The 11,994-nt window shown below is 47.0% G+C and overlaps 1 protein-coding gene across 1 annotated transcript in view; it reads left to right on the top strand.

The window, feature by feature from the left end:
* Positions 1 to 1,038: 1,038 nt before the first annotated feature.
* The window catches only part of LOC129381909 (uncharacterized), a 107,599-nt gene continuing 96,643 nt past the window's right edge, over positions 1,039 to 11,994 (top strand). Inside the window, exon 1 of the mRNA XM_055065168.1 lies at positions 1,039 to 1,269. Coding sequence (XP_054921143.1) covers positions 1,079 to 1,269 — 191 coding nt within the window. The 5' untranslated portion in view covers positions 1,039 to 1,078. The remainder of the gene's footprint in view (positions 1,270 to 11,994) is intronic.

Below are 11,994 nucleotides of genomic sequence, written 5' to 3'. Positions count from 1 at the left end.
GCGTGCTAGGTGGTATTCTCTGAAGAAACCTCTTACGTTCACTTAGGTGATAGGTGAAGTACCATTAAAACTCGTTGAACACTACAACTGCCTAGAGGTAATCATTTCCGTAGACTTAAAGTAGGATAAACATGTTAAATATATTTCATCAAAGGCCTTTTCTGCTCTTTGCTCACTAAAACGCTCAATTCGGAATGCTCCACCCAGTAAAAAACTATTAGCATAAACATCCTTAGTTCGCTGGGTTCTTGAATATAGTATTATAAATTGGTTTCTACACACAAAGGTATTTATTGATAGATTAGAAGCAGTACAAAGGAAAGCAATTACATTTGTGGACAACAAGTATCGACGTTGTCATTAGCCCGCTGAACTACTTGCGAGAGCAGGTCTTTTCAAAATTATCAAAAGCGCAAAGCTTCTGCGTCTGAAGTTCTTATTCCAGCTCTTCAATAACGAAGTAAACTGAAATAGCTGTCGATTTGTATCGTTCTCAGATACCAGATCCGTTAGAACTAAACATAATAGACACTTAGAAGGCTATAGGTCACGCAGTGACTCATTTAAGTCCTCGTTTTTCCCACAGACAATAAGAGAGTGGAATGCGTTACCTGAGCGCGTCGTATATTATAGCTCAACTGATAAGTTTACCTGGAAACTTACTAATTATCTTTCTCTACTGCCTTAGCTAGAAAAATGAAATTAATATATTGGTGTGTGTTTTTCATGCTGATGAGTTCGAGTTGTTTTCATTTCTTACTTATAATAAAATTTTTAAGCGCTTACTCCAAATTATCAATACCTTTGTGTATGCGAATTGTTTGCATTAACCTGACAACCAGGAAAGCGTCTGTATGGCCCTTATTCCTTGTTCACAATATTTCCAATTGCCCACACAAAGTCAACCATGTTTGAAACCACTATAATTGTTGTATTTGTGTCCCGACCCTGCTGCAGCCCTACATATAAAGCTAGCAGTATGCATTAAATAGATAAAATAAGTGAATAAATACATTTTCCATTGCCGACAGCGGCGTTACAGGCACCTGCAGACACAGTGGTCTGCACCGTCTCGAACATGCTACGTCCCGAAACGTCGGCGCTGCCGCCTGACGGCCTCTGCGACCTTTTGTTCTACGAGTCGTTCTACAAGGACGACATGAACATCCTGGCCGATGGCTACGCCAATCTAGAACCGAGTGCACGGCACTTCGTAGACCAAGCATATCACGCTAACAAGACCCTGTACGGTGCCTCTTTCGCGTCCACGTAAGCATGTGCCTCCACCATTTATTGAATTCGTTTATTATTCCCTGAAATGCCTCGACTAGCAGTATTATTAAATAACGAACTAAAGGCACTGAAAATGTTGACAAGCTGGCCTAGTATATACAACAAAACTGCATTTGCAATAATATGCGCCACAATTACCAGTAGTATATTATGTATACTGGGAGAAAATACTTTCACTTTACCTAAAGGGAAGGGTTCGCCACATAATACCACAACGTATACGGTAAGGCGCTCCATGTGTATCTGCATTTAATTCTGCATTCATATAACACTAAACATATCGAACTTTGTCAAATGGTGTATTTCAAACATAAAGAAGGTTCCAGTTGCAGCTGTCTGTGTGAATGTTCAATAAAATAGGTACTGGTGTGTGAAACATTTCTACTAACACTGGAAATTTTACTTTAATATAGTTGCACACATTTATTGGGTAATGAATTTAGCAAGTAAAATGTTCGAATATATGGAACGCCGTTGCTTATATGTTTTGATTTTCATGTAGCGCCGTTTAATTTCAGTAGGCGTAAAATATTTTCAAAAAGCTTTCAGTTTACAGTAGAACGTATGTGTAACTAGAATAAAAACGTAGCTGCCACTGCTCACAAATATACTTCCTGAAAGCGAGAAGCGACAAAACATATTATTTGCCTCGCAATGTACACACTGTATAGAAGGCTGTAAGGGCCCCACCCGTGTAAGAGCCACACCCTCTACTTGGTAGCCAATAATTTGGAAAAATAAATTTGTCATAGTAATAATCGCGTTCGATGATCCAATGCCGGGCGCGCTCATCGGCGAATTTTCGCGCGCAGCGTACTTCGGCGTGTCCCTACTCGATCGCGAAAGCTGTGCGTTAACAGCTGATGCAATGGAACATTCGGGGATCGGGCATGTCAGGTAATCGCAGGCTGCGCCGGCAGCCTTTTTCTGTCACTTCTAAGGGCCTCAGCTCGTCAAAATTGAGAAAAAAATATCATGACCCTAAACGATTCTATAGGTAGACGCTAAGCCAAATCGTGGCTACTAGGTAAAATAAATTTCGTAAAACGTTGCCCGAAGTTTAAGCTTAAGCGTTCGCTAAGACAGACCCGCGGTTAGTGCGAATTACCCTCGCCAAAGGTTTCACAATCAGCGCGGACAACGCGCATGCTTGTGTGCTGTATACTAATGGCTCATTCACACCGGCGACTTGAGGTCACGCGACCATATGCGACTCGAGATCAAAAAGCGACCGAAGGCGACTCATGTTCACACCGGCGAGCCCGGCTGAGCGTGACCGGCAAGTTGCGATCGCGGAGATTAACGTTCTCAGCCAGAACTCTCGGAATCTCCGCAAACTCCGAGCTGAGCAGCCTTTGCGCACCCGCGCACAGGACACGAGTGAAACATTCACCAGTTACATAGATGACGTTGTCGATCTATGTAAATGCGTCAATGCCACTATGCCGAAAGCGGACTGGAATAAACATATCATACAAGGAATTGATGACGACGCTTTCCAAATCCTACTGGCGAGGAACCAGGGCACTGCTGCCGACGTTATCACCCACTGTCAGAGCTACGACGGGCTACGCAAACAGCGAGCTTTGACAAAGCCTCCTCCTGCACGCGATGCATCAATCTCCGGTCTGGCCATTGGTTCCGACCAGGCGTCGCTGATCACGCAGATCAAGGCTTTTGTCCGCCAAGAAGTCGCATGACAGCTGGCCCTGGTACCATTCTCCCAGGTGCCGGCTAGTTCTTTCCGATCTGCTCTGCGCAACGTCATTCGAAGAGAAGTCGCCGACGCACTACCAGTTGCTCCCCAGCAGCCGCGTGGGGCGGCTCCGCTGACTTATGTTCCGGTAGCTACGAGGCCACGCCAACAGCCAATACAACCATTTCAGCAGCCCGTGCGCCGCCATTCTCCTCCCATCTCCTGGGCCGGCCCTCCTGTTGCCAAACCGTGGCGCACGCACCACAATCGGCCTACGTGCTTTGCATGTAGGTATCCCTGACATGTCGCATGGTTCTGCTGCCGGGTGCAAGCTATCCTCAATGATGGCCGGGCGCCTCGTCATCCGCTCAATACAAATTACACTTCATCCGACCCACCGCCATCTCGTATTCTGACTGATTGTCCTCTCTTCGACCATCGCCGCTCGCCATCACACGTCGCCAGTCGCTTTCACCGATGCATCCGTCTTTAACCACGAGGGATACTAGACGACGTAGTTCCCGAGGCAACAACCGCGCAATTTTCGAAATGCCGAATTCCTCGTTCGTTGCCTGCTAATGTTATTGACGTTTTCGTGGAAGGTGTCGCTACAGTCCCTCTTTTCGATACCGGCACAGCTGTTTCTGTTATGGATACCAGATTTTGCCAATCTCTTCGTAAGGTAACGACGCCTCTTTATGGATTGTCACTTCGGACTGCAAGCGCTCAACCGTCCGAACCAACCGCAGCCTGTACAGCCAATGTCCTGATTCGAGGCGTTATGTACACTATAGAATTTGTAGTGTTCTCATCGTGCTCCCAGGCAATTATTCTAGGAAGTGGATTTTCTCTCTTTCCATAACACTATAATCGGCTGCGCTCGCGCTGAGGTTGAATTAACTTGCTGTGTGACCTCACCTTCACTGACCCTCCTTCTTCTGCTAAACTTGTCAAGGAACCCACCAATATACCGCCATGTTCGTCAGTACTTGTACCAGTCTCATGTGGTGCCATCTACGGTGGAACGGTCTTCTTTACGCCGTCCGACCTCTTCGTTGCCCGAAAAGCCCTGCCTTGCCTTTTGCTACTCTTGACCTCGCCGCCACTTTCAGTACAATGTCCGGTTATAACACGGTTTCAACCCCTCTTGCATTGCTTCGTCACGAATGCCTTGGCCTCGTCGAGACCATTGATTCTATGCAGATTGTATCCACCCCTGACGAGGCGTCCCCTACGGCCGTCCTTGACCTGAGCGGCCTCTCTGCTCCTGATCCAACATCTACAGATGTTTTCAGCCCATTCATCGCCGAGGATCTGACACCCTCGGAACGACTCAAGCTTCTGAGCATTCTGCAGCACTTCCGAACTTCTTTCGATTTCGCATAAGCATTCTTAGGCCGCACATCAACAGTCGAGCATCACATCGATACCGACTCCCACTCCCCGCTGTGCCAACGTGCGTATTGCGTATCCGCTGCAGAACGCCGCGTCATTGTCGACCAGGTCGACGACATGCTCGGTCGAGGCGTGATTAAACCTTCACAAAGCCCATGGGCTTCTCCTGTGGTACTTGTGATAAATAAAGACGGTTCCATACGCTCCTGTGTAGATTTTAGGCGACTAAACAAGATCACGCTCAAATATGTTTACCCATTGCCGCGCATTGATGATGCTCTGGACTGCTTACAAGGAGCCGAGTTCCTCTCTTCATTGGACTTGCGGTCGGGCTACTGGCAAGTCCCGATAGCGGAGGCCGGTCGCGCAAAAACTGCTTTTGTTACAGCAGGTGGCTTCATGAATTCACCGTCATGCCTTTCAGACTTTGCAACGCGCCTACAACATTAGAAATAATGATGGATAACGTTTTGCGCGGCCTTAAATGGAAGATGTGTCTATGTTACCGTGACGACATCGTGGTGTTCGCCCCTAATTTCTCAACACGCCTGCGCTACGTCCTTTAGCACGCACTGAGTGTCTTAAGCAATGGTAGTCTGCAGCTTAATCTCAAGACATGTCTCATTGCCGTACGCAGGTTGACGATAATCGGCCAGGTTATGTCCAAGGATGGCATTCTTTCGGGTCCCGAAAAATTGCGGGTTGTCTCTGCGTTTTCGTACCCTACGGTGAAAGCACTTCGCTGTTTGATCGGCTCATGCTCTTATTTCCCCCGCAGGGGCGTCTGCGTCAGCAGGCGTTTGGTGTGTTGCGACACCACGGACCCGAGCACACGAGGGTTGGACCCTCCCGCGTGTAGTCGTGCGCGGCTTAGCCGTGTCCGGGGAAAGGGGGATCCTGGAGGTTGAGCCGATGCTGGGTGATCGGACCTCTAAGGCCCCCCGGCGGAGGCAACACACCTCTTTGGCCTCTGCTTCACGTAGACGGCACCCCCGGACTGACCCACCCGGGGGAAATCGGTAGTCGCCTCTTCCTATCTCTCTCTCCTCAAACCTTCGTCTTTATCTCTCACTTTTTTACCTTTCCTGTCTTCTTCTGTTTTCCATTTACTTCCTTTCTCTACGGCGGCAAGGGTTAACCTTGTGTGGATATCCTACCTTGGGTACACCATATTTGGTTATAGTGACGGCGTACGGCTGGCGTCGTGCAGGCTTGGACACAAGCCCTGCCGCGTCCCCTCGTTGGGCTCCGTGGTGGGCGGTCGGCGCTGTTGCCGAACACACACACTTTCCTATGGCAGCTCAAATCTCTGTTGTCCATGATCGGCGTCTCAAAAGATGCCGCACCGAAGTACCGTTTCAATTCTCCTTTCGAAGCAACGCTCCATCCTTCCCCAAATACTATGTAGTCCACAGTGAAAGTAACACGCCTATTAGAAAGCTTTCTCCATTCCTGGTCGCCAAATGCCTGAAAGATAAAATCGGACAGACATACAAAGCCTCCAAAATGTCTAGCGGGGACCTCCTCCTAGAATTGAATAGTAAAGATCAAGCAGATAAGCTGTCTGAACTTACAAGTATTGGCGAGGCGACAGTGACTGTTTCAGCCCACAGAACACTCAATACAAGTAGGGGAGTAATATCTGAAGAAGATTTCATTGGATTAAGCGACGAGGAACTGCTGGAAGGTTTCCAGGAACAAAATGTTACCAAGGTACAGAGAATAGTAATCCGCAGAAACGATCAAGAAATCCCCACCAAACACGTTATACTCACCTTCGGAACAAGCGTAATGCCTACCTTGCTCGATGCAGGTTATGTTAAAGTCAATGTAAGACCATATATTCCAAACCCCAGACGATGTTTCAAGTGCCAAAGGTTTGGACACGCTTCACATGCATGTCGAGGACAAACAACTTGTGCTAAATGCAGCTCCAACGAACACCAATCTGAGAATTGCACTTCCCCACATTGTGTTAACTGCAAGGGAGATCACCCAGCCTATTCACGGTCCTGCCCTTGCTGGAAAAAAGAAAAAGAAGTCATTGCTCTAACTGTAAAAGAGAAAATTTCGTTCTTTGAAGCCCGAAAGCGGCTTTCGTATCTTCCGCGAAGAAGTTATGCCGAAGTGACGCAGGCGGGGGCAGCGTCACAGAGGCCTCCGGAGTCCTCCGAGCCCACGCGCAGTGGTGCCGCAGTGACTCCTCCCGCCCCCGTGGTGGAAGCAGTCATTACTGCTCCACCCTCTTCGACGGCCCTGCAGACACCAGTCCCGCAGGGCCCTAAGATCAAGCGAACCCCAAGGCCCGAGACACGTGTCTCGGCGCCTAACTCTCGATCCTCCAGCGCCTCAGAGAGAGCGATGGAGGTCGACGCAAAAACCCCGGTGTCATTGACACCGAAGGACAAGCGCTCTCTTGAGCGCGGTAAGAGGGACAAGATCCCAATAACCACCCAAAATAAGAAAGCGATAACCTGAAGATTATCGCTCATTTGTATTAGCCTTTTTATCCATGTCACCTATAATCCTACCTCTTAGTTTTTCGTAGTGCCATTTTTTACCTTTCAATTTCAAGATGGCTTTTATTATTCATTGGAATTGTAGAGGGCTTTTACACAACTTAGGTGACATCAAAGACTTGTTAAGTAACTTCTCGCCTGTGGCCTTGTGCTTACAAGAAACAAACTTAGGCGAAAAGCACAAGAACATTTTAAAAGGCTTCACTGTTGTGCGGCGCGATCGTACTAAGGCGAACAGGCTTTCGGGTGGTGTAGCTATAGTCCTACAGAGTGGCATTGCAGCTAGAGAAGTTGCCATTAATACTCACTTAGAAGCCGTTGCAGTCACGGTTTTAGCACATAAAACCATTACCATTTGTTCAATGTACATTCCACCACATTCACATTTTACTGTAAGAGATCTGGAGTTAATTTTAAACCAGCTACCTAAACCTTTTTTAATAGCAGGTGATTTTAACGCTCATAACATATTATGGGGTAGCAAAACAACTGACACCAGGGGACAAACAGTTGAAGATTTTATCCTGACTAACGAAATAAGCCTTTTAAACACTGCTTCGGCAACGTACTGCTCCCCAAGCACAGGAGCTATGAGCTGTCTTGATCTGGCGCTGTGCACTCCATCTCTGTTGATAGATTTTAAATGGAGTGTTATTAACAATCCTTATGGTAGCGATCATATGCCCGGCATTATTAAAAGAACATCTCCTTTCCCTACAGTACCATTAAGATCACCCCATTGGAAACTCCATCTAGCAGACTTGCCTCTCTTCAGCGAGAAGGCCAGTCTCGATGACATATCAGATGAGCAAACAATAGACGAAATGAATGAAAAGATTATTGCCTCCATACTTGCTGCAGCAGAACAGACGATCCCGCAATCCTCCGGTTTCTTAAGGAAAAAACTAAAGCCCTGGTGGACGAATGAATGTACACAAACTAAAAAAGCACAAAACAAAGCCTGGGGTATCTTTCGGCGATACCCAACACAAGATAACCTCCTGTACTTCAAAAAAGCAAAGGCGAAAGCCAGGTACACGCGTAGGCGAGCCGAAAGACAGTCATGGCAAGCATATGTATCCACCATCAATAGCTCAATAACATCCAAAAGAATGTGGGATCAGCTTCGTAAATTTAGAAGCGAGTACGCTCCTTATACAATCCCCATACTCTCACCTCCAGGTACACAGACGAATTTAAAAGAACAAGCAGACATATTAGGGCAGCATTTCCATAACATATCAAGCTCACTAAACTACTCCACTGAATTTCAAAAGTACAAACAATCAGCAGAAAAACGAAAGCTTCCGACAGCAGGAAGTTCCGAGAAAACATATAATGCCCCCCTAACACTTTCCGAAATTAACAGAGTACTCACTACTGGCAAAAAAACAGCGCCAGGTCCGGACAGAATACATTACACAATGCTCGCACACCTATCTTCAAAAGCAGTTAAGACATTGCTCCGCTTTTTTAACATAATCTGGGAAACAGGAAAAATGTCGAATGCGTGGAAAAAAGCCATTATAATCCCTTTCTTGAAAGCTGGAAAGCATCCTACAACAGCTACCAGCTACCGACCTATAGCACTCACAAGCTGTCTCGCCAAGTCATATGAATCCATTATAAACATCAGATTGGCATACGTCCTCGAAACTGAGAACCTGCTCGATAATCATCAGTGTGGGTACAAGAAAGGCTGCTCCACAACAGATCATCTAGTTCGGTTAGAACACGAGATACGTGCGGCCTTTCTACAAAAGCAATATTCTCTCACAGTTTTCTTTGATCTTGAAAAAGCGTACGACACAACATGGAGGTTCGGTATTTTAAGGGATTTAGCGGATTTAGGGATCCGCGGCAGAATGCTTAAATGTCTAGCTGATTTCATGTCCGATCGAACATTCCAGGTGCGTTTAGGAACGGTGCTATCCAGCGTATTTATTCAGGAAAACGGAGTACCTCAGGGATGCGTACTGAGCACAACACTGTTTGTGGTAAAAATGAACTCGCTCAATAATGTAATTCCATCTTCTATAATGCATTCACTATATGTGGATGATCTTCAAATTGCATGTCGTGCATCGAACATGGCAACCTGCGAACGACAAATTCAAATTACACTAAACAAACTAACGCAGTGGGCATCTGAAAACGGCTTTCGCTTCTCAAGTGAAAAAACGATTAGTGTTGTCTTCACACAAAAAAGAGGCCTACAACCAGATCCCATCCTTAAACTACAGGATGCCACACTACCCGTGAAACAAGAACACAAGTTTCTGGGTGTTCTGTTTGATAAAAAGTTGAACTTTCTCGCACACATCAATAGTATTAAAATCAAAGCGAACAATGCACTTAACATTCTAAAAATCCTCTCCCGGAAACGGTGGGGCTCTGACCGTAAATGCCTGCTACACATCTACCGCACTTTGGTGCGTAGCATACTAGACTATGGTAGCATTACATATGGTTCAGCCAGACTATCTTACGTCCGACGACTTGATCCAGTCCACAACTTAGGACTACGACTAGCATGCGGTGCTTACAGAACATCACCTATACAGAGCTTACATGTTGAATGTAATGAACCTCCTTTACAGCATCGCAGAGCGCTACTAACTTTGTCCTACATACTCAGAATCCGATCCTCACCACAACACATATGCTACAACATCGTCACAAAGTGCAGCTCACGCTTTCATTACACAAATAAACCAAACATGATTAGGCCGCTTATCTTGCGATACGAGGAATACTGTCGGGATTATGACATCCCTCGGGAAGCCCTCCAGGTTGCCAGAAAGCCAGAACGTTTACCCCCGTGGTGTGATTTCACAGCGTTATGTGATTGGACACTAACACATCTAAAGAAAAGAGACACACCACATCAACACATTATACAAGATTTCCGCTCTCTTCAAGACAAGTACATAAACTACATAGAATTTTATACTGATGGCTCTAAAACGGAAAAACACGTGGGTGTAGGGGCTGTAACAGAAAATTGGGAAACATGTATTCGATTACCTCAGCACGCCTCTGTCTACACAGCCGAAGTGTACGCGATATGGACGGTAGTTCAAAAGATCATTGCTGACAAACTTGAAAACACTGTCATATACACAGATTCATTAAGCGTACTGAAGGCTCTACACATGAAATCCCAAAGTGAACCCTTGTTAGGCGATATTTTGAATGCATTAACGTCAAACAAATATGGCAGATCAATTAAGTTATGCTGGGTACCAAGCCATGTTGGAATATTGGGTAACGAAGCGGCGGATAGATGCGCATCAATGGCAGCGTACAAAAACATTCAGAATACAGCACTTCCATATAAAGACAGTGTCAATGCGATTCGGAAGGCCTTGATGTCAAAATGGCAACGCGATTGGGACACTTGTTTAAGCAACAAGCTTCATCTAATTAAACCTGTCATTGGAGAGTGGAAATCATGCAGTCACCAGCAACGATTCTACGAGGTGATCTTGTGTCGACTTCGAATTGGACACACACATCTGACGCACAATTTCCTTCTCCGAAAAGAAAACCCGCCAACTTGCGAAAAATGTAATGAAGCTCTTACAGTCATGCACATCTTAATAACATGTCCACACATCGATACACTGAGACGGAGGTTTCTACACAGCCTGTATAAATTGCACATCCCATTACACCCTACCCTATTACTAGCAGATGACCCCCTAGTGCCATTTCCTAACCTCTTCGAGTTTTTAGAAAAAACTGGTTATTTACACCAACTATAATGTAATGCAGGTTTACCTGCCCTAACGGTTCTCTTTATTTTGTCTTGTGACTGGCGCAGCATGGCCTTAGTTGCCTTTGTGCCACTAAACCCAAACTAACTAACTAACTAACATGCTCTTATTTCCGGCGCTTCGTTCGAAATATTGCATCGATACTATCTCCCCTCATGCAACTGCTACGTGGCGCCAAAGACCTTTCATCGTGGTCGCCTGCTGCAACCATGTGTTCACCCCCTTGCGCCGTCTTCACACGACGCCACATATTCTTCCGCCACTCTGACCCTCAAGCTCCTACTGAAGTACATACCGAGGCGAGTGGTGTAGGCCTAGGTGCTATTCTCGTACACCGTCATCCTGGTGAGGCAGAATACGTCGTGGCTTATGTGAGCCGCACGCTGACCAAGGCGGAGCACATTTGCAGCGTCACGGAAAAGGAGTGCTTGGCCATAGTCTAGGCGCTTGGCAAGTTTCGCCCTTATTTCTTTGGCTGCTCGTTTGACGTGGTGACCGACCACCATGCGCTGTGTTGGCTTTCTAATTTAAAAAGCCCATCTGGCCGCCTCGTTCGCTGGGTCCTGCGAATCCAGGACTATGGCATAGGCGACGTGTATGGTTCCGGGCCCCCGCAGGGGCGTCTGCGTAAGCAGGCGTTTGGTGTGTTGCGACACCACGTACCCGAGCACACCAGGGTTGGACTCTCCCGCGTGTAGCCGTGCGCGGCTTAGCCGTGTCTGGGGATAAGGGGATCCTGGGGGTTGAGCCGACGCTGGGTGCCTGGACCTTTAAGGCCCCCCGGCGGAGGCAACACACCTCTTCGGCCTCGGCTTCACATAGAGGGCACCTCCAGGCTGACCCACCTGGAGGACAACGGCAGTCCCCTTTTCCTGTCTCTCCCTCCTCGAATCTTCGTCTTTATCTCCTACTTTTTGACCTTTCCTGTCTCCTTCTGTCTTCTCTTTACTTCCTTTCTCCTGGTGGCAAGGGTTAACCCTGTGTGGCTATCCAACCTTGGGTACACCATATTCGGTTATAGTGGTGGCGTACGACTGGCGTCGTGCAGACTTGCATGCAAGCTCTGCCGCGTCCCCTCGTTGGGCTCCGTGGTGGGCGGTCGACGCTGTTACCGAATTTTTATATACTTTCATGGAAACTTCCTTCTCCAAACTTCCTGATCGCCCTCAGAAACGAGGGCGCACCGAAGCTGTCTTCAAGTTTTTTGCACGCCAAACCCAGAACTTTCCCCGCTTCCATGTTATTCATTCCGAAAAGCCAAACAAAGCAGTGCGAAACATCTCACCATTCCTTGTTTCAAAGTCCCTAACTG

This window comes from Dermacentor andersoni, chromosome 10, assembly GCF_023375885.2.
Source record: "Dermacentor andersoni chromosome 10, qqDerAnde1_hic_scaffold, whole genome shotgun sequence".
Classification (NCBI taxonomy): domain Eukaryota; kingdom Metazoa; phylum Arthropoda; class Arachnida; order Ixodida; family Ixodidae; genus Dermacentor; species Dermacentor andersoni.
The sequence above is the reverse complement of the archived record's forward strand: the minus strand, read 5'-3'. Positions and strand labels throughout refer to the sequence as shown.